Here is a 24,111-nt window from a genome sequence, read left to right as displayed (position 1 = left end):
GCGCGTTTCCCGCCGCCGGGGTCAGGGGTCGGGGTTCGGGTCGCGGGGCGGAGGGAAGAGAGGGCGGGCGGGAGGTGCCGGCGCCAGACGCGGAGGAAGGAGCTGCGACCAGTCGCCGAGAGGCCGCGGAGCCCGCGACGACCGAGCCAGCCGAGCCGCCGCCGCCGCCGCGCCCATGGCGGCCGCCAAGGTGGGCCGGGCTGGGCGGGCTGGGCCGGGGGCCGGGCGGGCCGGGGCCGCTGCCGGCGGCCACGTGGGAGGCCCGTGCCGCCGCCAACCCCCGCCGGCCAGCGGGCTCAGGCGCGGGGCCGCGTGACCTTGGGGCGGCCGGGCCTCGCTCTCACTCCTGGCCGCCGGGCCGCGGGCAGGCGCAGGCCTCCCGCTCGATCCCCGAGGGCCCCGCACCGAGACGGCCCCCGCCCGCCCGCGGCCCGCGCAAAGCCCCATTCATCCGGTGCTGGTCCCCGAGCCGCCACCGGCCTCCGCTCCCGCGCGGCCCGGCGGGTGGCCTGTGGCGGCGGGGGCCCGGGGGTGGCCGTGCGGCCCGGTGCGATCCGGCCGAGGAGTCGGCGAAGGCCTGCGTTTCTGGGCAGAGCCCGGGAGCTAAGTCTGGGTGTCTTATCCTCCCGAGTTATGGATTGCCAAGCCACGTGCTCCGTGAGACAATCTAAAACATGATCCTTTGTGCTCTACAGTTAGTTCTTTGTACTGGATTAGAATTCTGTAGCTCTTATGTGAATTCTTTTGAATTTTAAACGTAATTTTCCCAACCTAGGTATAACTGCCGGCAGAAATGTGAGTCCTGTATAAACGCTAGCACATCCATCACAACTTTTTTTCCTCTTAAGCAAGAACACAGATTTTTCTCAACCAGTAAAAACTCAAAGGGTTGCTTTGTTTTAACGGTAGTGTTTCTTTCTAGGCCCTCTTTTCTCCATCATCGTGTCCTTAGTCTGTGCGTGGCAGTACCAGCATCTGCATCTTGCAGATGAGGAGCCTGGGGCAGTTTCTCCCCGGCACTGGGAGTTTCAGGGTTTAGGGAGACCAGTCAGTCTGTGCAGGTGTGGTTGTTGCATCTGGGGGAGGGTGTCGGAGTCCGGTGTCTCACTGCAGATCCCAGAGAAAAGCTTTGGGTTGAAAGGCTTTTTTAATCCCTTGCTTTGTGGTGAGGCCCTTCACTAGTGGGGATGATGGCTGTGGCCACTGGTGAGCTCTGGCATGGCCAGTAGGGTCACATCTCCACCCTCCTCCACAGGACACGCACGAGGACCACGACACCTCCACCGAGAATGCCGACGAGTCCAACCATGACCCCCAGTTTGAACCAATAGTTTCTCTTCCTGAGCAAGAAATTAAAACGCTGGAAGAAGATGAAGAGGAGCTTTTTAAAATGTAAGTAAGTTGGTGTCTTTTCAGAAGTAGGCATTTTTAGTATAAGATAGTAACTGGTTTTTACGGGTGTCAGGATCTTGACTTGACCTTTAACCACACGGAGAGTTTTGTGATGGCTACTCCCATGTGGAAATCAAGGCTGTTGTTAGAATCAACTTATTCCTAGGTCCTGGGTGTCCCTGCTGCCCTGAGGCCAGTCCTGGGGAGGGCATGGGCACTCCCAGGTGTCATGTTACCACTGCTCTGTCCACAAGGGACATCTCCCCAAGACCCCTGTCCTTGCCACCCTTGCCTCTAAGACTCTCTCAGACCCCTGCCACTGGTTGAGCATTGGGTCTTTGCTATTATCTTTTTTCCTTAAATGTGGGGGTATTTTGAAGTTTATGAATTGCCAATTCAATACTTTTAGTATACAAAACAATGCCTGGAATTACAAATGAGAGTGGGCGGTGCTATAGTCATTAAAGTTACTCTTTAAAAATCATACGTGATTCTTGGTGCTTTCAACAAGAAGCTACGGTGGCCGTGTCACTTTGAAGCAGTGGTCACAGAAGCCGTGCATCCAGATGTGTGCAACAAAGTGACGGCACCGCGCGGACACGCAGGATCGCAGGAGACGCTAATGTAGCTACAAGTTAGTGGAAATCAGGGGGAAGCAGACTCTCCACCCATTCAAATTCTGTCCAAGATGCCAGGTTATGGTTTGAGTGCTTTGCTGTGGGTCAGGGGAGGGAAGCAGAGGGGATCCCAGCACTGCGACTCCTCCCTCTAAGGCAGGGAGGCTGGAGAGACCAGCCCCTCCCCACCACTTCCAAGGGCCTGGGGAAGGAGAAGCTGTCTGCACCCCTTGAGTCTCAGAGGGTGCTGGGCGACTCCATAAAGACACTGGTTTTCTGGGTCTCTGATCTGCATAGAAATGTTGCTGCACTTTCTGGCATCCTGAGGGGGGTGGGGCCGTCATGATGGGCCTGGGGCTTCTTCCTGAGGATGCATCTCCCTTGACAGAGTTGAGTTCGGAGAGCAGAGTCTTCCACAGGAAAGGGACCGGCTGAGCTGGGGTCCTGTGGGGAAGCAAAGGGCAGGGCTGCTCTGGACAGGAAGGCAGGCTGTTGGGCCAGAGCCTGGCGGCCTGAGCAGAGGCCTGCAGTCCCGTCTTCCCAGCAGAGGGAAGGCTCCTCGGCTCCTGCCTACTTCCGTGCTGCCCTTGTGGCGCCGGGGACGCCAGGGAGCCCCCCGTCCCATGATTGCAGCCTTGCCCAGGACGTGGTGGGCTCTCTGAGAGATCAGGACTTCCTGTTGGAATACGTTGCAACTTCTAGGAATTTTTTTTCTTTTTTTATTGTGAAGTAAAAACCTGGAGTTTGTTGAGCCGCCTCACTCTTTTGTTGACATCTTGACTTGTGGTTCTGGGAGTAAAAAGAAAGGCAAGGGTGTCTCGTGATGCCACGGGCGCAGGCTCATTTGTCCCCTTCCGTGCTTGCCTAACCCCTCGCTCAATGGCTTTCCTCAAAGGCGGGCCAAGCTGTTCCGGTTCGCTTCAGAGAATGACCTCCCGGAGTGGAAGGAGCGGGGCACCGGGGACGTCAAACTGCTGAAGCACAAGGAGAAGGGGACCATCCGCCTCCTCATGCGCAGGGACAAGACCCTCAAGATCTGCGCCAACCACTACAGTAGGTGGCCCCGGGCACAGTGTGGGGCGTCCAGGGAAAGCCACCTGCAGCTTGGCTGGCGAAGGGGTGACAGTAAGATTCCCCCCATTTCAGTCCCTTGGTTATTGGGCTGCTCTGGAGCCGCGAGTGTGTGTCTGGAAGCAAAAGTGTCCGGTGGGGCAGGGCCCCTCCTCTGGGCACACAGGTGACCCTGGCAAGAACCAGAGGGAGCAGCCCTGGAGGGTGATGTGGCCAGATGAGCATGGAGGGCCCTCCTGGCGCCACAGTCCCCCTGGCCTTCACGAGCCAGACTCCATGTCCCTGCCCCATGGTCCTCCCACCTTGCCCAGGCCATCGGCTCTGGCCTGGTCCTTGTCTTCCAACCCAATTTGAGGTGTTTCCCCGGGGGTTTTCCCTGACTCCCTGCTTTTCCCAAAGCCAGGCCAGTCACTGGGTTGTTTGCTGTGAGCTGCAGGTGGGTCCCAGGCCTGGTGCCCTGTAGGAATGCAGGATCACTGGGTGTCTGTGGGCTGGGATGACGTTCTCGGTTTAGAATGTGACGTATTCCTGGGGCTGGGCATGTCCTGTATCTCAGGAGGCTTCTGCCAGGGCCGTGGGGTGAGCGTGGCTCTGGGGTGCTCCTGTTTCTTGGGGAGCTCGTCCCCCTTGAGTCTGTGCGAGGTCTGAGAAGATGGACAGCTGTGCTTATTCCCGGCCGTGGCTCAACCTTCTGTGACATACGAGCAGGTCACGAGGCCCTCAGTGTCCACTTCTGGTGGCCTCGTTCCCCGTGGTGTCCCTGGACAGTGCAAGGCTGAGAGTGGTTGCCCTGGTCTGACCATGGCCTTCCTGGGTGATCACTCCACTTCCTGGCTTCTGCCGCTCCCCACTTTCTGTGGGCCAGGTCCCAGATGGAGTGGCCAAGCATGGACACAGCCACGTGGTGGGTGCCCTTCACTGGAAGGGCTGGGCGCACCAGGCCTTGTGGCCTATGTCTGCGCTGGGTCTGGGGGCTGCTCAGACAGGGGCAGGGCCGTGGGGCTGGGTGTGAGCAACCATGGTGGCATTGGAGGCCTTGGCTGAGTTGGGATTGGAAACCCTCGCTGAGGTGTCCTCGTGGTCAGGGAATGGGCCACCCTGTTCCCAGATTCAGGGCAGTCCTGGTTTTAAGTGAACATAGGATGTTTTCAGAGGTTTGGGTAAAATCCAGACCCCACAGGACTTTGTCTGAACCTGGTTGGCAAACCCCAAACCAGGCCTGTTTTGCCCCAATTCGGGCCTTCAGGGGTCAGGGTGGGTGGGCCAGCTTGACAGCTGCACCATCCTCATGGGGCTTCTCTCTCCAGTCACGCCAATGATGGAGCTGAAGCCGAACGCAGGCAGTGACCGTGCCTGGGTCTGGAATACCCACGCAGACTTCGCCGACGAGTGCCCCAAGCAGGAGTTGCTGGCCATCCGCTTCCTTAACGCCGAGAGTAAGCAGGCCTGGGCCAGCCTGCCGCTGCTTCTTAACGGTGTAGCGGTTTGGTTGCAGACGCCAGTGCTGTTGCTTTCCTGGGAGAGTTGACGGCAGCTGGGAAGCGTGTGGTGGGGACTGTTCCTGCCCTGCCTGATGGGCCCTCGGGGAAGGGATCTCGGTGCCCTCGAGGTCTTGCCCAGACTCTTGAGTCCATGACAGTGTGGTTCCTTTGCTGAGTTCACAGGGGCCTGTGCTGGCAGTCTGCCCAGGGCCGACCTGTTCTCTCACCGTGGCCTGAGTGCCAGCAAGGGCAGTGCCCAGGCAGACCTCTCCCCTGCTGGGACATCTTTCCAGCTCGGGTTGTCAAAAGCAGCACCCAGTGGGCCCTGGGGGGTTGGTTGGGTGCTGGGGCTCAGCACCCCAGTAACTGAACATCCAGTGCTGAGTGGACCTCGCCTCTCCTCTGGGAATGGGGCCTGCAGGAGCAGAGAGCAGAGCGCCTGGCAGGAGCAAGGCTACCCTGCCCTGCCCAGATGGGTGCCAAGTCAGGCAGGGAGGTGGAGGGTTGGGGCAGCCTGGGATAGGCCTTATGAATCTTGGAGTTTCAGACCCACCAGGACACGTACTCCTCACTGCTCAGGGACCTTAAGGGGGTATCTTTTCTCACCTCTGCAGATGCACAGAAATTCAAAACGAAGTTTGAAGAATGCAGGAAAGAGATTGAAGAGAGAGAAAAGAAAGGTGCCAGATGCCCATGGGGTGGCGGGCGCCCGGGGGGGCTCTGCAGACTCACTCTGCACCTGACTGCAGCCCCAGGCGGGTGCTTTTTCTGTCTGCCACAGCAGCATTCCGGGAGGTTGTGACCACTTTGACCTGTTAAGGGCAATGCAGCCACCCCGGTACACGGGTGCTTTCTGAGGGGCAAGCCAGCCACTGGGGCCCCGTGCACGTGCTTTCTGGCCTGGCCTAGCAGCCAAGTCACGACGTCTCCTGGAGTCTCCCAGGGGCTGCAGGGGCTTGGAGAGGTCCTCGTGGTCACCTGCTTAACTCAGGGCCCCATGCTGGTCGCCAAGCATCCTGAGTGGGGTCCCAGGCGTGAGCACGTGTTTACCTGGAGGCACACAGGGAAGTGGTCTGTCCGCTGCCACGGGGCTGGGCAGAGCGGTGATTCTTTCTTACTGCGTTCCTGTGTCTTGGCAGGATCTGGCAAAAATGATAGTGCCGAGAAAGTAGCTGAGAAGCTAGAAGCTCTTTCGGTGAAGGAGGGCAAGGAGCCTGAGAACGAGACCAAGGAGGTGGCTGAGGAGGAGCAATGAGTCGGCTCCTGTTGTGTTCTTTCTCCCTGTCTTTTCCCTTTTTCTTTTTTTAAATTTTGCCCTGCCCCCTTCTTTTTGGTTTGTTTTTATTCTGTTTTGTTTTTACAAGGGACTTTATATAAAGAACTGACTTCCAACATTCAGGTTGTTTTTTTCTAAGTTTTTGCCGTAATGAAGACGACTTCAGAAAATCCATTACCCAGTCGTGAGAATGTACTGTGCTAACTTTCTTTTCCATAGTGGAAACACTTATTTATAGTCATCAAAATAGCAAATAAACAACACGTTTGAAACTTGCATGGAGGCAGGACCATGTGTGCGTCGGCCCCATCCTGGGACAGTGGGTTCCTGCCCCGTTGGCTGTCACACACGCTCTGCTGTGTGGCCTTTGGGCCGCGGTGCGTCTGAGCTGGTGCTGGTGGGGCAGGTGGCCTGGGGAAGCCAGTGCTGTCCTGGAGACCTAAACAGCCCTGCTTTGCCCCATGGCCAGGAGCAGGGAGGTTTTTTCCTGGCCTTTGGGGGAGAGAGGAAGCCCACCAGGTCCCCTTGGCTGCGGCACAAAGAGACCTAGTGGGTCCCCTGCCTTCGGCTGGGCATCTTTCGTTGGCCCTCAGTCCTGGCAGAGCCACCCATCCACAGCTCGCACATCTGGCCTGGTGCTGGGTGCAGGCGGGGCTCAGCCCCACAGCCATCCTCGGAGAAGACCTGTCTACGTGCTCCTGGCCCTCCGTCTGGGTGGAGGCTGGGGACATCTGCAGGAGCTTTCAGTAAGGGAGGACTTCAGGGCTGCAAGCGGGTTAGTGCCATTTGGAGTTTGTCCTGTAAGGCAGGTAGGCCTAAGCAGCAGAGAGGTTCTCCAAGCACACGGTCTAATGGCCTGTGTCCCGGGAGACCACCCGGGCTCGGAGGAGCTCCCACAGGGGAGGGGAAGGAGCCTGGCAGGAGCCGACCCTGGAGCACCTATCAGAGGCTTCCATCATGGCCTAGCCCTGGCCTGTCTTCCCTGTGTCCTGTGTCCCATTTAAACCTCACTTCCTTGGCACCTCTGGTGGAGGCACCTCCAAAGGAAGCCAAACTGAAGACCTCGCTGGCCTTGGTCACGTGCTGGCATCCCAAGCCCTCGCTTGCTTGCCAGGCACCTGTGGTGGTCCTTGCCTCCCAGGGAGGCCCAGGGAGGGACATGGAAGCTTTTGCACCTCCCCATTTCAGTCGTGATGCTGGTGGAGGTCACGATGCATTGACCGGAAAGGCTGCTGCTGGGCCGTGGTCCTCCAGGGAAGGGTGGTCAGACACCCCTGCCAGCACAGAAGGGACGTGGAACGTCTCTGCTTTGGGCTGTAGTACATGGTGAATTCCACTTGCTGTAAAACGCCAGGCTGACTTCCCGCCTCTTGGGTGAGGAGATGTGTCTCCAAGGGGGGAACCCTGAGCGGGGCGGCCCCTCAGGGTGGCTGGGGCACAGCCATGCTGTGACCAGGCTGCACTGCAAGGTGTGGCAGCCAGGACGATCGGGGACACTGTGGGGGCTCCTCTGAGCCCCCAGCCAGTGTATGTCCAGGTGGACTCCCTGAGGCGAGGGGGTGTGTGATGGGGTGTGTGATGGGGTGGGGGTGGGGCGCGAAATGGCCACTCTGTTCCAGGTCAGTCCCTTGGCCTGCAGCTCAGGCACTCTGCTGTGCTCAGGAGAGGACACCTGGGCCATGGCCTCACTGGGTCCGCCCCACCCGGGACCCCTCTGCCCAGGCAGTCGGCAGGGACCTCTTCAAGGGGGACACATGCCCTTCCTGCCCACGCCCAGCGACAGGTGCTTACTGCACAACTCTCACCCCGCACAGACCTGGAGGCCCTCTGGGGGCCTCCGTGTGCTGGGCCACAGAAGAGCTGGAGCCAGGGCCAGGCCCAGGGGGTGGCGGAGGGCTACAGTGTGTCCTCAGGCCCTGAGGCCACCAGAGGCTGAGGCAGCCCGGGCAGAGCAAGGAGGTGTCTGCTCTCCGCTCACCTCTGGGCCCCGGGCCTCCTGGGGTGGGTGGGCTCCCCGAAGGGCAGAGGCTGTAACTGGGGTGGTGGGAGGAAGCCCATTACCACCTCTGCTGTCCAGCAGCTGCATTAATGCCTCTGTTCTGGCCCCCAAGCCCAGGTTCCTTTCTAACAGCTCACGGCCCTGCCTGCTGGGCTAGGACCTTAAGGCGAGGTGGGGTCTTCCAGTCTGAGGAGTCCAGGGCCTGTGCAGCGTGGCCCAAGGAGGTGGCCTGAGGAGGTGGCCGCTGGCCTGCGCGGGGTTCTGGCTGTAGAGAAGCAGATGCCCAGGGCCAGGGAGGGCGAGGGCCCCACATGGATTCTGACCTGGGGAGGGGGCAGATGGGTCTTGGTTTCAGAACAGAGGACCCAGGGACCGGTCCTCACTGTGGAGGCTGTGGTCCGCCCACGCGCGGCCCAGCACTGCGAGGCTGCTGGTCCACCTTAAGCGACAGCAGTGGCGGTGCTGGAGGGGTGGGATTTCCTGCAGGAGGTGGGCCCGCCCGCGGGCCTATCCCAGGCACGGGCAGGGTGCCCGGCCCTTCCTGAGGGGCACTCCTTTCTGTCCTGGGAGGCCTGCAGCCTGGGCTGGGATGCAGAGGGACCAGCAGACCCGCCCTCCTTACCCTGCCCGCTGGCCCTGTGGCTCAAGGGCTGTGAGGTGGGCAGGGGATAAACAACCAAGGTGCCCCTGCAGTGTCACAATCCCCCACTCTCATAAATGCTGCGGGTGGGGTGGGGTGGGCGGGGTGTTCCTCCAGATGGGAGGGGCCAGGCCCTACCCAGGAAGAGCTCCGAGGTGTTTAGGGAAAGATCTGTGCAAACAGGGACCCGGAAGGGACCTACATGCTCCAGCGCCGCGGCCTGTGGGCTGGGGACAGGAGGCCTGGCGGTCGCCGTGTGTACCCCGGTGGGCAAGGCCTCAGGTGTGCGGCGGCCGCATGGCCTCTGAGGGTCACGGGCTCCCAGCCTGGAGTTGGAGGAGAGGCCCCGCTGCGGGAGGGTCCGCCGCCGGCTCTGCCCCGAGCTCAGAGGGAGGAGGAGGAGGAGGGAGATGGCAGGCCGGGCAGGTGGGAGGGGCCGGCTGTCGCGAGGGGCCCCGCCCGGCCCCACGGCCCCTCACCGCTGGTCCACCTTAAGGGGCGCGCTGACATCAGCACGCTGTCTCCGCCGCCGCCCGGGAGGTGGGATTTCCTCTGCTGCCACCGCTGCTGCCTGGGTCCTGCCCGTCCAGCCGGCCCCGCCCGCCCGGCCCCGGGGAGGGATGCGGCGGCGCGGTGCCCAGGATGCCCCGCAGCCCCGGGACGCGCCTCAAACCCGCCAAGTACATCCCGGTGGCCACGGCGGCCGCACTCCTGGTCGGCTCCAGCACCCTGTTCTTCGTGTTCACGTGAGTCGGCCGCGGCGCTGGGGCCAGAAGGGGCAGGGCTGCGCACAGCGGTGGACGCGGCCTGGAGGGACCAGGGCCGGGGTTGGGCTGGCGGGCTGGGCTGGGTTGGGGCACCAGGGCCGTGGGCAATGTGAGACCCCACTCTGGACCAAGGCTGATGCCACGAGCGTGCCCTTCCTGGGGTGTCAGGGACAGGTGAGACCTGGGTGTGAGGACACTGGTGTCCGATGGCCACCCTGTGAGCATACCAGGCAGGCCCTGGGTGCGAGGCGCTGGCCCGGGCAAGGGAGTGCGTGCGGGGGCTGCCCAGGGTGTGGCTGCAGCCCTGCCCTCCCCACGAGGGGAGGGGGGCCGCCCAGAGCCACCAGCCCTCCTTGCTAGGAGCCAAGGACGACTCTCAAGTGCCCTCCCAGCCGTCCGGCCCCAGGCCAGAGCCAAGTTCCCGCGTAGGTGTGGCCTGGCCCGGCTGCCACGTGCCTGCCCCATGGCCACCACCGACGCTGGCCTGGCAGTGCCCTCTGCCTTCTCTTGACCTCCTTCTCAGGAAGGTCCAGTGGTCACAGCTGGAGGCCCAGGTCAGGCCACACCCAGGGACACTGGCCTCAGTGGGCGCTGGGACCCTTGAGGCAGAGGGCAGGTAGGTCCCGGGCCCGTGCAGACCAGGGCAGACGCTGACCACAGTTCCCTCTGCATTGTTGTGCCACCCCCCTCCCCAGGGCTCCTCAGGCACAGGGAAGGGTTGGGGACCCCAGGCTTCAGCCATGCAGGTCTGCGACCACCTCCTGCCACAAGTCCCAGGCTGGGACACAGCCAGGTCACCAGAGTAGCAACCACTCTAGCCTTCCTGGGGACCTGAGGCTTGGGGTGGCCGCAGCCAGTGGGGCATCTGTTCCCAGGCGGGGGTGGGCAGAAGCCAGCCGGGTACCCTTTCACCTTAGCCGGGGCGAGGGCAGCAGCACAAGGATGGAAGGCTGCATTGAGCACCTTGGAGGTAGACGAGCCCCGACCTGGAGGCTGGGCTGGGTGGGCACCACAGGCTGCCAACAGCATGTTTAAAAAAGGCCTGTGTGGACAGGCTTATTTCTGGCTTTGGCGAGCAGACTTGTTCTTGTCACTCAGATGCTGCTGGCTATGAGGCTGTGGGCAGCGGGCGCGGGCCGAGGTGGGATGCGTCCCGCTGAGGCTTCTGGAGGGTGGGGCCTGGGCAGGGGTCTTGCGGGAGTCTGGGCCCTGCTTCCCTGCAGCCTGGCCTCCACGTGCTGGTTCTGGTTTCTCACTCCCCAAATGCAATTCAGCATTTGTCCTGACTTTAAAAGGAATATGTGTTCTCTAATGAGAACTTGTGAAACGCTGGGGAAAAGTTCAACAAGCAACTGAGATCAACCCCACCCCAGGGAGCTCACCCACCTCCTCTCCCCTTAGGTGCACACAGGCCCCCTGAAGGGTGCTTGTCCTGAGCCTTCCCTTGATCTCAGAGGGTCCCTACTGTCCTGTGAACTCAACCTGCCCTAGGGGCTGGGCATGGAGGCTGCCTACCCTCCCTCTGCTCTCACTGCTGGGGTTCTGGGTTCTGGGTTCAGTGATCCAGCGCTGAGAGGTTCGGGGTTGCCTCAGGGCAGCACAGGTGTGCCCTGCATCCTGCCCTGAGTGACTCACTCTGCCTGAGAGACCATGCGGAAGATGGAGGTGCAGGGGTGCTAGCCGGCGTCCAGGTGCAGCAATCATCTTGCCAAGGGACCCTCACTCGCCCCCTGGAACAGGGATCCCTGCACCCCACGGCCACATTCCTTGGCTGAATGGCCATTGAGGACCCTGGCTGGCGCCCAGCCCAGTTCTGAAGGCATTGTAGTTCCTGAGGGGGTCTGCTGGGTAGCCCAGGCCCAATGACACCACCCACAGTGGGCTGATTCCGGGTAAGCAGGGGGCCAAGCAGTTCCCTTCTTGGGACAGGCCTCTCGTCACCCCGGTACCCACACCTCTGCCCTGTTTCTGATCCCAGGCCCACTGCAGACTCAGACACCTGCTCCTGGGCCCTTCCTACCCTGCCCTCGGGGCCCCACAGGATTCTGTCTGCTCTGCTCCTTGGACTTCACTGGAAGCTGAGTGGTCCCCGGCGCCCGCTCTATACTCAGTAAATATGAGTTGCTCCTTTGAGACAGGTCCACGTAGGCAGCAGCTCCGGGTGTCACTCAGGGTGGGGAGCCCAGGCCTAGAGGACCAAAGACCCCTCCCTTGGGCCAGCTCTCTGAGGGGCTCGGCCAGCAGGACATTCAGACATGTCACCAGGAAAGGCTGGGGTGTAGGGAGGAGGCCCAGAGCTGGGGGTGTCCCCCCACGAGGATGGGTAGCATGCCTCAGGGTAGGTTCCTGGTGGCCCTCCTCCTCCAGGAAGCCTTCCTGGGTTCTTGGTACAGTTCTGTCCCCCTGGACCCCAGAAGGCTCAGCGTCAGGCCGGGTCAGGTGCTGGGAGGTGTCCGAGAGTGCCGAGGCCAGGTCTCTGCCCCTTTCCCTTCCTCCTCCTGGAGCCACCTTACAGAACGACAGGGACCCTGTGAACATCAGAGGGCCAGGGCTGCTTGGTGGGATACCCATGCCTGGGGCCGACACTGGGCTGTCTTGTCTCTGTCTGGGGCCAGTGGGCTGACTTCTGGGATGTCATGGCAGGTGCCCAGGATGGGCCTGAGCCCTCCCTATGCTTAGAGGCCCAGTCAGCCACAAGGCCCAGCCTAGGACAGTGAGAGTTCCAGTCCAAGACCAAGCCAGCCTGCGGCGGGCCTAGGTGGATGGAGCCGCTGGCAGGGACCATATGGGGAGGGGGACACTTGGTGTTAGTCCCCTGCCAGGACTTGCTGTGTGTACCCCTGGTCCCCTGAGCTTCAGTTTCCCCATCCGCTTGGGTGTCTGTAGGGTGGGTGCATGTGGCCAGAGGCCCTGCCTGGCTGGACCAGGCAGAGTAGCCGCAGACCCTCTGGTTCCGGGTGTCCCGTGTGTGAGCTTCATTAGTCAATGTTAATGAAGAACCTGATTTAAGTGAAAACGTCTGAGTTAAAATTTTCCATTCTGCATTTAGCCGAGGCAGCATGCTACGCTGCAGAACCCCATCCTGCTGGGCGGTGTCTCCCGCCGGCCCAGGTTGGGCCATGGTGGAGGCTCAGGAGGGGGGCCGGCCCGGGGGAGGGGCCTGCAGTGTGTCTGCCACCAGTGGGCAGTGTACAACCCCTGCCTGGCAGGGCGAGCCTGGAGCACACCATTCCCTGGGAGGGGAGTGGGGTGTCATCCCTGAGGGCAGAGAGGTGCTCCTGGAGCCTGGCACAGACTCAGGCGGCCGGAGCAGTGCTGCCTGCCAGGCCTCGCCCACGGAGCTCGCGTGTCCTCACACATCCTCACACTTGCCCAGCCCACAGGGAGCTGAGAGATGTCCAGAGAGGGCTGGGGTGTGTGGGTCAGTGGAGGAGGGGCAAGTCTGCATCTGTGTTTGTGTGTGAATGAGGGTACAAATGTGCCATTGTGTGCACGAGTGTGCATATCCATACACACGTCAGCACACACGTGCCTTTTGTGTTGATCACATGTGCGTGTGTGTATGCATGCTTGTGCAGTATCCACACATGTACGCCTGGAGCATTGTGTGTGTCTGCATGTGTGCTACACACGTGTGCATGCATGGGTCCCTGCATGTTCATGTGGATGTGCGTGTGTTCTTTTGTCTTCTCCCCTACTTAGCCGTTCCTGGGCCCTGGCAGCATTGGCTAGTGAGCTAGTCCTTGTTGGGCATGACCCAGGCCTCAGCCCCTCTTATGGCACAGCCTGGGGGTAGAGACCCCTGGGGTGAGGATGGGGGGGCAGAATGCGTGCCAGTGCCTGATCCTGGGTCTGAGTGAAGCCTGGGGGGCTGGAGGTGGTGAGTGGAGGGTGCAGTGGCTCAGGTCCCAGTCAGAGAACCCATGCCCTCCCAGACTTGCCCAGCACAGGCTAAAGCCCCACCCTGCCCTCCCTGGTATGTGCTGCCCACGCATGCAGTGGGTGGGTGGTGTCCACCCTGGGTAGAGGCCGTCTAGAGCCTCATTGCAAGCGTTACTCCATCACCTTGCAGCTGCTGCTCTCCCCAGCCCCAACTGTGTCACTCAGGGTCATCAAGGCCCAGGGAGGACAAAACAGTGTGGGCCTCCGGGGCGGGGGTTCAGTCCCTGCCTTGGGTGACAAGCCCTCAGATACCCTTGATTGTAAAATGGGGATGACAGAAGCGCCGCCCCCCAGCCTGAAGGGTGGGATGCATGGTTCACTGAGCAGGCCGGTGGGCAGTGGGCTCTCAACATCTGCCGGTAAAACTTGGAGGGCGATGATGAAGGGCCGTGCTCGGCCCCCGTCCCACGTCCTCCCGCCTTCAGCGCCCGCCTGCCTGCTGCACGTGTCTGCATGTCTGTCCGTTCTCGGCCGGTTCCTTCCTCTCGAGAGCAGGCTGGCTCCCCAGTGTGCGACAGTGCAGGTGCCTGAGAGCCACACTTTCCTTTTGCACAGACTACATGGTCAGCCCTCCCAGCAGGCGCGTGGGGAGCTGGCTCGCAGCACCAGGGTGGGTCCGCGGTGCCCACCTCTCCCAGGTTCTGGCTGTGCCTGGCTCTCTCTCACCTGTCTTAACCGGCATCTGGGCTCCTAGCCCCCTCCCACCCATTTGGGCAGACCATGCCTCAGGGACCCACCGTCATCCTGCCAAATGACATTGGATCGGAGGTTACAAACATACATTGAGCGCTGTCTGCACGCCAGGCTCCAGCGTGCAGGGGTGGGGAGTATGGAAGGTATCTGCTCTGGGCCGCCTGGTCAGGGGTGGTGGAGGAAGGCCTCCTGGCAGAGGACCCCGTGTCCTCAGACTATGCATCACTTCCACGGCGGGTTCTGGAGAAGAGGTAGGGGCAACTCACGGCTCCCAGCCTGCCGAGTGTGCTGCCTGCCGTGGGAGCGGAATCTTTAAATAGCCTCTTGCTTTCCACTAAAAATAGAGAAGTTCCGCTACCATGGAGGTGGTTGCTGGGGTGGCAGGGCTGGCTCCTGGCCAAGGCAGGCGTGGGCACCAGTGTGGCCGGCATATGCCATGGGGGCGGGCAGGGCCACGGGCACGACTCACTCTGCAGGTGGCCACAATGCCCTGTCCACATGGTCAAGTCTGGTGTAGGGGATCCCCACCGGCCCCCCAGCTACACAGAGGGCCTGAGTGCGGGGAGGGAAGCAGACCCACTGGGTGCCCCCTGCTTATCACAGCAGCCATGGGAGAGATGGTGAGCCTGAAGCCAGAGGGGCTTCGTAGCAGCCTAGTGGGCGGAAACCCACCACAGAGTTGGGGCAGGGGGTCACAGGCCATGTGCCTGAGGACTGGTGAGTCTCCAGTCCTGAGGAAGATGCTCTCTGTGCCAGAGTGTCCACCAGGGAGGCGTGTGAGACCTTTTCAGGGAGCCATCAATCTGAGAAGGCTTCATGGAAGAGGGGGCAGCCTTGGAGCCAAGTGGCGAGGGGTGATGAGAGATGGCGGAGGGGTGGGAGGCGCCATGCTTTTAGTCTCCAAGTATTTTGCACTGCCCTATGGAGAATAAGGTGACAAATTAAAAAGAAGAGGCAGCCTGGGTGGGGATGCACCCAGGGCCCAGGCCCTGAGACTGCACCCCTCAGGGAAGAGCAGGGAAGAACCCCCCATGCATTTACCGACCGAGGATTGGGGCTCCCCACACCACACCCCAGAATCTCCCTGGCAACAGGATCCTGCCAAGCTGGGGACAGGTCTGGGTGAGGCCCAGGACTGGCCTGAGCTGCCCGGCAGTTCACTGGCCTCTACCCGTCAGAGCACATGGGCAGAGCCAGCTCCTTTCCCATCCTGGGTTCCCACCTCCTGTCTCCTGTCTCCCCATCAAGGGCAGGGGACCCGGAACGATTCCCAGCTGGGGCAGGAGGACGCGGCTTGGCTCTGGCCTATGGGCCTCCCTGAGCCTCAGTCTGCTCAACGGGGGGTTGAGCTCCTAACAGGCGCTCAGGGGTGTCTGGGTCAGGGCTGGCACACACGGAGCCTGTGCACAGCCCCTGAGGGTTGAGTAGAGAAGCAGTGGGCCCGTGGCAACAGTGGTCTCCCTGACTGCCATGCTGAGCGCTGCACGCGTGTGGCCAAGCCTAATTCCTCTGCCCCGCGTCCCCTCCCCACACACCTGCCACACCCCCAGACCCAGCTCTGCACTGCTGTCCGACACAGGTGCCCATGGTTGACACGAGCTGTGTCCCCAGCCGTTCCTGTCTACAATGGCATCCTCTTCCTCTTTGTGCTGGCCAACTTCAGCATGGCCACCTTCATGGACCCTGGCGTCTTCCCCCGAGGTAGGGCCCTGTGCTGGGGTAGCTCATCTGGCTGACTTTCGCTAGAGTGTGAGTGGCTGACAAAAGAGAGTCTGGCTGGGGGCGGTGTTGGGGGTGGGTGGGAAGGGCTGGCTGGAGAGGGGCTCTCCTGCCAGGGAAGTCACTTTCGTGCTGCCCCCGACCCACAGCGGATGAGGACGAGGATAAGGAGGATGACTTCCGGGCCCCGCTGTACAAGAACGTGGATGTGCGGGGCATCCAGGTCCGTATGAAATGGTGCGCCACCTGCCACTTCTACCGCCCGCCGCGCTGCTCCCACTGCAGCGTCTGCGACAACTGCGTGGAGGTGACCGCCTGCCCCGCCCCCAGCCCACACCCTCCTCCCCTGCCCGCCGTGTGCCCTGACGCGCTGTTCCTGCCCAGGACTTCGACCACCACTGCCCCTGGGTCAACAACTGCATTGGGCGCCGCAACTACCGCTACTTCTTCCTGTTCCTGCTGTCGCTCAGTGCGCACATGGTGGGCGTCGTAGCCTTCGGCCTGGTCTACGTGCTGAACCACGCCGAGGGGCTGGGCGCCGCGCACACCACCATCACGTATCCTTGGCCTGACCACAAAGGCGGTGTGGACCGGGGACGCTTCTCACAGGGGAAGTCGAGGCTTGGAGGGGTGGGTCGGCAGCCCAGAAGTCCCCAGGGAGTGGGTCTCCTTCCCTGAGCGGGCGGTGGGGAGGGGCGGGTAGTCTGTCCACAGGTGCCTGCTCCATCCTCACCCACGGCCGTTGGCCTTAACGGGCCAGCATGGCCGTCATGTGTGTGGCCGGCCTCTTCTTCATCCCTGTCATCGGCCTCACTGGCTTCCACGTGGTGCTGGTCACTCGGGGCCGCACCACCAATGAGCAGGTGCAGACCCTGGGTGGGGCCATGCAGTGATGGGGCTGGGCATGGGAGGGTCCCCGATGGGCTGAGCGAGGAGCCAGGGCTGCACAGGGACTGGGGTGGGGGGGGGCGGGGCAGGGCCGGGGCCCTCGGCTGATGTGCAGCTGTGGTAGGGGAAGCTCTGGCCCTGGAGACCCCAGGTGGGGTTTGGCATGTGGGGTCTCACCTGCCCTGTCCCCCTCCTTGCCCCCATCTGTAGGCACTGCAGCCACCAGTGAATCAGAGCCCAGAAATTCCACAGCAGGGGCAGACCCTGGTGACCTGGGTTGGGGGCACCCCTGGGCTAACCCTGCCCAACTCACCTCTGCGGAACCCCTGCTGTCCCTGCCTGTCCCCCTGCCCTCCTTGGCCAGACCCTGGCTGGCCAGGCTGGCTGAGGGGTCCCATGTCCACAGGTGACGGGGAAGTTCCGTGGGGGTGTGAACCCCTTCACCCGCGGCTGCTATGGGAACGTGGAGCACGTGCTGTGCAGCCCCCTGGCGCCCCGGTGAGGCCCGGCGGGTGTCCAGTGGGCCTCCTCGGGGTTTGGGGTGGGCAGCCATGGGCCCTCAGCCTGATCCACTTCTGCTTTTGGCAGGTGGGGTCCTGCCCTTGGCATGCATTCAGGCCAGGTTGCCCTGGCCACTGACCCCTCTGGCCCTGGTGCAGGTATGTGGTGGAGCCGCCCCGGCTGCCGCTTGCCGCTCGCCTGAAGCCGCCCTTCCTTCGGCCGGAGCTCCTGGAGCGAGCCGCACCACTCAAGGTCAAGCTTAGTGACAACGGGCTGAAGGCTGGCCTGGGCCACAGCAAGGTGGGGGCCCAGGGGTGGGGTAAGGGATGGGGTGAGGTGGGAAGTGGTCAGGTTGGAGGGGGCCTAAGAGTAGAAGGGGGAAGGACTGGGTGGAATCGGGGAGAAGTCTAGGTCCCAGGCCTCAGGATGGAGTCCCCAGTTAAGCCCTGCCCGTGGCCTGTACCCTACACACCACTGACCGTGCCCCCTCCCAGTCCAAGGGCAGCCTGGACCGGCTGGATGAGAAGCCGCTGGACCTGGGGCCGCCGCTGCCCCCCAAGGCGGAGGCTGGCACATTTGGCAGCGACCTGCAGACCCCACGCCCCGGCAGTGCTGGTGAGGCGGGGGTGGCCAAACGGAGGGAGGGGCACAGACTGATCCCAGTCTGACAGTGGTCCATCTTCCCCAGAGAGCGCCCTGTCGGCGCAGAGGACCAGTCCCCCGACACCCGCCATGTACAAGTTCCGGCCCGCCTTTCCCACGGGTACCAAGGCGCCCTTCTGTGGGCCGGGTGAGCAGGTGAGGAGGCCTGGCCCTGCCCAGAGGTCCCGAGGTCCCGCCCCGCAGGCTCCACCCAAGAGCCCCCCCCCCGCCCCCCGGACCCCGGGAAACTCCAGAGCCCCGCCCCCAGACTTCGCCACACCCTGGAGGCCACTTCCCAAGGAATCCTATCTAAGGCCACGACCCAGGTCTCACCCCTGAAAGACCCGCCTGGGTCACAGAGGGTGTGGGCATCCCAGCTGGGGCTGGTAGAGGGGAGCAGGGCCAGGTGTCCTGGGAGGGGCTGGCACAGGCAGTCCTAGCCACCCAGCCCTTGGCCAGTGTTGCCTGCTGGCTCTAGGCGCTGCCCCCAGGGGCACTGTGTGCCAGGATGCCTGGAATTCCACAATTAGTCACTCTGTAAGGTCCTCAGGGCCCTCGGGAAGGCTTCAGAGGAATTTGAGATTGTTTGAGGAAGCACGTTTATTCTCTGCGTTCACGTGGAGCAGCGGACGGCCTGAGCAGACACCCAGACCCCTGAGGTTCCCAGGCTGCCTGCCTCCTTCATGCCACCAGAGGGCAGGCCCATGGCTGAGCCAGCACACTTGGACCAGCCCCTCTCTGCCAGGGAACTCCCTCCAGGACTGATATCCTTCCTGACCCTGCCTCTGGGGCCTGCTGGTCAGGGCAGTGAGTCTGGGCCTCCCTGGCCAGTGTCCGGTGGCCCTTCTTGGAATGAGGGGGCTTAGGTGGGTTGCCTCCTTCCTGGGATTGTCCTGGGTCCCATGGAGGGTCCGGCTGGTTGGCCAAGTGCCCTGAGGCCACATTTGTCCCCACCCATGCGCCTTCTGGGTTTTGAGGTTCTGCAGGCTCTTGTCCCAGTCCAAGTCTGTGTGCCTGGAATCATGGAGAATCAAAAAGGCCCCTCTCTGTCACTGTGGCTACCCCCTGGGCTGCTGGGCTCTGAGGGCACTGCCCTGCTGTCTGCTTTGCACTGCCCGCCCAGACCCTCAGCCGTGGGCTGCCTGGGAGAGGCCCTGGGTCACTGTGTGGTTAAGTCTCTCTGAGGTCCTGATCCCAAGCCTGCCCCAAGGCCCCTTCCTCTCCCTGGGGAGTTGGGCTGGAGCAGATGCACAGCCTTCCCTGGAGAGATACTGGGCCCCCCGGCTCTGCTCCACCCTTTCCCCGCTTCCCTCCGTGGGGCGCAGGGGATAGAGAGCTTCTGGGAACAGCTCGTCGGTTGCACCTGCCGCCATCCCTGATGCCACCGGGATTGCAACTTCCTAGTGGGCACAGAGCACCTGGTGAGCGGGCAGGGCACGGTGGGTGGGCCAAGATGGATGTGCGCCATCTCCCCCTGCAGGTCACGGGCACTGACTCCCTGACGCTCGGGGAGGACAGCATCCACAGCCTGGACTTTGCATCCGAGCCCAGCCTGGATGTCCCTGACTACCCGCCCAGTGGCCTGCATGCGGCCTACCCGCCATCCCCACCACTCAGTGCTGCTGACACCTTCTCAGGCGCCTTGCGCTCCCTGAGCCTCAAAGCCGCCAGCCGGCGGGGCGGGGACCACGTGGCCCTGCAGCCCCTGCGCTCTGAGGGTGGGCCCCCCACGCCCCACCGTGGCCTCTTTGCCCCCCACGCACTGCCCAACCGCAACGGCAGCCTGTCCTACGACAGCCTGCTGAACCCTGGCTCTCCCGGGGGCCACATGTGCCCGGCCCACCCCTCAGCTGGCGCAGCCAGCTACCGCTCACCCTACCTGCACGCGGGTGCAGCGGGCGACCCACCACGGCCCCCGCCCCGCAGCTTCAGCCCCGTGCTGGGCCTGCGGCCTCGGGAGCCCTCGCCTGTGCGCTACGACAACCTGTCCAGGACCATCATGGCCTCCATCCAGGAGCGCAAGGACAGGGAGGAGCGTGAGCGGCTGCTGCGCTCTCAGGCTGACTCGCTCTTTGGCGACTCGGGCGTCTACGACGCACCTAGCTCCTATAGCCTGCAGCAGGCCAGCGTGCTGTCTGAGGGCCCCCGTGGCCCCGCGCTGCGCTGCAGCTCCAGGGACGACCTGGTGGCCGGGCCCGGCTTCGGGGGCGCCCGCAACCCCGCGCTGCAGGCGTCGCTGTCCTCGCTGTCCAGCGCCGTGAGCCGAGCGCCGCGGACCTCCTCTTCCTCCCTGCAGGCAGACCTGGCCAACAGTGGCGCCCCGGGGGCCCGGCCTGCCAGCGGCTCGCACAGGTCGCCCGTGCGCCAGGTCCCTCCGTCCCCACCTAGCACTCCCCGCTCGCCCTCCTACGTGGGCCCCAAAGCCGTCGCCTTCATCCAAGCGGAGCTCCCAGAACCGCCGCCCTCGCTGTCTGTGCAGAGGTGGGTGCTCAGGGTGCGGTCAGCTGCTGGGCACAGGGCAGGTGTCTGGCTGCCTGCAGGGCCTCTTGGCCAAGCACGTGGGGGCTGCCCAGGAGGCCTGAGGCTACCTAGGGGGGTGGGCCTCACCCACCTTGGAGGATCTTGGCGGCCAGTGTGAGGGTAGCCCGGCTCCAAGGGCGCCTTGGCATGTCCTGGGACCAGGGGCAGGAGAATTTGCATCTTGAGCCCAACACCCACACTCTCCCCTGGCTGGCACAGACCCAGCATGTGGGGGACCCTAGGGTTCTTCCTCTAGAGATGATGCCACTGTCCATGCCCAGAAGGCCAAGTCTGGGTGACCCTCCTCCCACAGCAAAACATGCCACTCTGGGCACCACGGTCCTGGCCCTCGGGGGGCACACAGCCCCAGGAAGCAAGGGCTTCCCTGCTCAGAGATGGGCAAACTGAGTCTCAGAAGGGCAGGCTGGTCCCAGGCCCACGTACAAGAGCTGAGCAGCTGCTGGGCACGTTTGCTCACCAGGGCTTCACCTGGCTGCCGTGAGCACAGGCTCAGTTGACGAGGAGGTTCCTGTTGTGCGTGTGACAGGCCCAGAGGGGGCAGCTGTGAGGCAGCCCAGGGAGGGAGGGGCTCCTGCCTGCATGAATGCTGGGCAGCGAGGTCCATGCTACTGGTCAGTGCTGGGCAGGCTGGAGGGCAGAAGGGCAGCCCCTCGTTTCCCTTGGAGGGAGCAGGAAAGAGGCCACATCGTCACTGCTGGGCTTCCCAGCTCAGGGCACCAGGACAGGGCAGGGTCTAGGGACTCGCCTGGCCAGCATCCACCTGGCGTCCCTGTGTTCTGTGGTCTGTGCCGAGAGGCCTGGGAGGGGATGGCAGCCATTCTGACATCTGTCTGTCCTGTGACAGCACGGCCCTCCCCTGGCAGGTTCTGCTCCCCCACCCATTTCCGTGTGGGACCGTCCAGGGTCAGAGGCAGGGGCTGCCCAGTGCTCCGTCTGTGTCTGTGTCCTCTGTCCTCTTGCCTCCGCTGGCCCCTGTCCTGCCATGGTCCCGTGTTCACCGTGTGTGTGCGTGTGTGTGCTTGTTTTGATGCAGGGACCACCCTCAGCTGAAGACCCCCCCAAGTAAGCTTAATGGGCAGTCCCCGGGCCTGGCCCGCTTGGGGCCTGCCACCGGCCCCCCAGGGCCCTCCGCCAGCCCCGCCCGGCACACGCTCGTTAAGAAGGTGTCCGGCGTGGGTGGGACCACATACGAGATCTCGGTGTGAGGACTGACTGCCACCCGTCGCCGTGGTGCCATGGGAGCCAAGACCCCCCCCCACAGCGGCTGCCCCCCTCCCAACTTCTCTACCCCGGGAGAGGAGGCCCAGGCTTGGTGTGGACGCATCAGCGGGAGGAGAACTACGCCTCCACGGGCCTATCCCTCGTCCTCAGCCCGTGCATCCACTCATCTGCTCACCAGGGCACGGCTGGGCCAAGGGCCATGAGGCTGCAGGATCTGCGTGTTGGTGGCCCTGCTCCCGCGAGCTGGGGCAGCAAGGGGGCGTGGACTGCACAGGTTGTCACCAGGCCAGTCCCTACCCACTTCCCTTACACATGGGTCACTGTGGCCCAGAGATGGACAGAGAGGCCTGGGCCCCTGGCCGTCCTCCCAGACCGAGGGCCCCACCGCCCAGCTGCTCCTAACCATTGCCTTTCAGGGACCCGCTGGAAGCTTGTAGCTTGGCAAGGCCCACTCTTCTGCAGGGAGTCCAGGCCCGGCCCACAGGCACCCAGCTTCGGGACTGCTCTGGGTTCTGACGGACAGGTGCACAAATGGACAGACGGACGGACAACCAGCTGTGGGTGGGGTCCTGGCTCCGTGTGTCTCGTCTCGCCCAGCTGGTGGGCGCGTCCCCGTGTCTGTGCGCTGAGCTGCCATGCCACGTCCCATGTGTTCACGCTCGGGCCCCCGCTGCCCCCACTGCCCGGAAACTCGCTTTAATTGAAGCCTTAATCTTTGCTTTATGCTCTTGTGGGAGGTGATGGGGGCAGGGGGAGCGGGCACAGGAGGCCGGATGCCGCCACAGGGGGCCCACGCGACCCCGAGTCCCCTCCCTGCAAACTGGAGACCCCCACCCGAGGCATGCAAAGTCCAGGCCCTGCTGGAGCCTGGGCGCCCACGTGGAAAGCACATCGGGGAGGGGTCGGAGTTTTGTCTGGCGCCAGGGACCCGAGAGTAAGCACACGGCAGCGTCCGCTTGCGTTGTGTCTGTTTTATGTTTTTATATCTACATCTATATATCTATAATTTTATTAAAAAAAGAAAAAGAGTCATTTCGATCCTTTCCTTGAGCAAGGCCAGGGGCTCCGGGCGGGGGCAGAGGGCGTCAGGCTCCGGGAGAGGTGGTGGCAGATAGTCTGGGCGTGGACGTTCTGCGTGGGCGTTTCCGTGGACTTAAGCCAAGTTGGAGGCCTGGGGGGTGGGGGCTGGCCGGTGGTTCTCTGGCTGACCAGCGTGAGGCTTCCCTGGGTCTGCATCATCCCTGGCAGTAACAGGACGTTTGGAGAGAAGCTGGGACTGCAGCTGCCCCAGGGGCCCCGGGATCCCAGGAGCAGGGAGTGCCTGCCCGTCCTGCAGCTGCGCGGACTGGAACTCATCTCCCGTTCCCCCTGCAAGTGTCCGGGGTGGGGGCGTCGGGAATCCACAGCTTTTCAGGGGCTGGGGGACCGGGGCAGGGGCTGGCCATGTGTGGGAGGCCAGTGGGTCCTCAGACCCTGAACCGGGCAGCTCTGCCCCTTGCTGACCTCCGCCTTTCTGCTTCTCTCTCACGGGACGCTGCAACCCGCAGGGGGCGGATCGGTACCTGCAGCCGTGGATGGGGGCGGCGTGGCCAGCCCAGGGTGCCCCCCGGCCTGCACCTGTGCCACCTCGGCCTCCCGGTGGACCGCCCGTCACTGCGGGTCCCCTGGAGCCCGGCCACTGGGGCGCCCCCCCGGGGGGCGGTGTGCCGTCTACACTTGGCCGCCTCCAGCCTCTTCCCCAGCCTCTCAGGGCCCGAGCGGGACACCAAGTAGAAGACTCCGGGGCCCAAGAGGCCAGGCTGCCGCGGACCCTAGGGTGTGGGCTGGGCGTCCCGTCTCCACCAGCGGCACCTTGACTGACCCCGAGCCCACCAGGGCCCGTGACCCTGTGCCCTCCCAGCTCAGGAAGTCCCCACCTGCTGCAGAGGGTTCGAAACCCTAGGTGGGGGCCCTGGAGCTGCTGGGACCAGCACAGCCTTCCCGGGTGTCACCATCACCTGATCCCCCTGCCTGACCAAGCACTTTACACGCCACTTCCTCCCAGGGAGCCCCGGCCTCTGTGGGTTGGGCTGGGTGGGGGTCTCAGGTCGCCCCTGCAGGTCGCTATACTCCCCGCTCCCTGCACCCAGCACATGAACAGATGCCTTAAGCTCCTGGAGCTGCCAGCTGGAGGAGACCCCAGCCCACCGGCCCTGCCCGGTGGTCTTCACTCCTTCACTCTGAGATGTTGCACCTGGCGAGCTCAGAGGGCCCTGCCACCCCCAGCCTTGCAGCCCCCAGCCGGCTGGGCCTGGACGCTCGCAGGGGCAGGGCTGGGCCCTGGCCGTCCCCTCTGCCTGGGCAGCAGCTCTGTTTCTCCCACTTGGGGGTGAGCAGCCACAAAGCTATTCTCTATTGTTCTAAAAGGTATTGCCCCGCCCCAGTTTAATGCACTAAATAAAATTTTTGGTGTTTACCTCCATGGCTCTGTCCACCAGCGTGGTCCCCCTGTCCTCCAAGCCTCTGGGAAGCGCCAGGAGGCTGGACTGGACAGGGACCCTGGGGTGGGGAGGGAACAGGAGCCGGGGGAACGGGTGGTGGCTGGGTGGTTTGGGAAGGGGGGTGGTCAGCCAGACAGGGACGTGGCTTATGTGAAGCGACAGCAGAGCCACAGGCTTATGTGAAGGGTCCCTGATCTCCGAGGTCCGCCAGTCCCAGGGATGAGGCCTGAGGGTCTCACTT

At 63.2% G+C, this 24,111-nt stretch overlaps 2 protein-coding genes and 1 non-coding gene across 7 annotated transcripts; all 3 read left to right on the top strand.

Annotated features, from left to right (window-relative positions):
- The first annotated feature begins 33 nt into the window (after positions 1–33).
- Positions 34–6,113, top strand: RANBP1 (RAN binding protein 1). Its single transcript, XM_030836476.2, has 6 exons — positions 34–190; positions 1,256–1,392; positions 2,905–3,062; positions 4,388–4,516; positions 5,176–5,241; positions 5,701–6,113. Exons 1-6 carry the CDS (start codon positions 176–178, stop codon positions 5,814–5,816), a joined length of 621 nt encoding a protein of 206 aa, XP_030692336.1. The 5' UTR covers positions 34–175; the 3' UTR covers positions 5,817–6,113.
- On the top strand, positions 5,284–5,409 carry LOC115842100 (small nucleolar RNA SNORA77). Its single transcript, XR_004035085.1, has one exon. It is a non-coding gene; the product is annotated as a small nucleolar RNA SNORA77 (small nucleolar RNA).
- A 2,545-nt stretch (positions 6,114–8,658) lies between the features above and the next one.
- Positions 8,659–23,851, top strand: ZDHHC8 (zinc finger DHHC-type palmitoyltransferase 8). 5 transcript variants are annotated; one of them, XM_060310541.1, is made up of 12 exons: positions 8,662–8,758; positions 8,973–9,222; positions 15,458–15,579; positions 15,747–15,904; positions 15,982–16,154; positions 16,358–16,460; positions 16,892–16,983; positions 17,145–17,286; positions 17,481–17,601; positions 17,675–17,784; positions 19,109–20,109; positions 22,938–23,851. In XM_060310541.1, exons 2-12 carry the CDS (start codon positions 9,119–9,121, stop codon positions 23,161–23,163), a joined length of 2,352 nt encoding a protein of 783 aa, XP_060166524.1. In that variant the 5' UTR covers positions 8,662–8,758; positions 8,973–9,118; the 3' UTR covers positions 23,164–23,851. The 5 variants fall into 5 exon arrangements, with proteins under 5 accessions (XP_060166525.1, XP_030692301.1, XP_060166526.1 ...); XM_060310542.1 differs by having other exon boundaries at positions 8,659–9,222; positions 15,747–15,820; XM_030836441.2 differs by having other exon boundaries at positions 8,659–9,222.
- The last annotated feature ends 260 nt before the right edge of the window (positions 23,852–24,111 follow it).

This window comes from Globicephala melas, chromosome 13 (genome assembly GCF_963455315.2).
Source record: "Globicephala melas chromosome 13, mGloMel1.2, whole genome shotgun sequence".
Lineage (NCBI taxonomy): Eukaryota > Metazoa > Chordata > Mammalia > Artiodactyla > Delphinidae > Globicephala > Globicephala melas.
This window is presented reverse-complemented; position numbering and strand designations above follow the sequence as displayed.

What these genes read in the sequence shown, in the direction of transcription:
- RANBP1 (XM_030836476.2), top strand. An exon ending in CCGCTTCCTTAACGCCGAGA is followed by an intron (nt 4,517 to 5,175) that starts GTAAGCAGGCCT and finishes TCACCTCTGCAG; the next exon opens with ATGCACAGAAATTCAAAACG. An exon ending in TGAAGAGAGAGAAAAGAAAG is followed by an intron (nt 5,242 to 5,700) that starts GTGCCAGATGCC and finishes GTGTCTTGGCAG; the next exon opens with GATCTGGCAAAAATGATAGT.
- ZDHHC8 (XM_030836441.2), top strand. Translation starts at nt 9,119, where the DNA reads ATGCCCCGCAGCCCCGGGACGCGCCTCAAACCCGCCAAGTACATCCCG. An exon ending in GCCGCGCACACCACCATCAC is followed by an intron (nt 16,155 to 16,357) that starts GTATCCTTGGCC and finishes TTAACGGGCCAG; the next exon opens with CATGGCCGTCATGTGTGTGG. An exon ending in CTGGCCTGGGCCACAGCAAG is followed by an intron (nt 17,287 to 17,480) that starts GTGGGGGCCCAG and finishes GCCCCCTCCCAG; the next exon opens with TCCAAGGGCAGCCTGGACCG.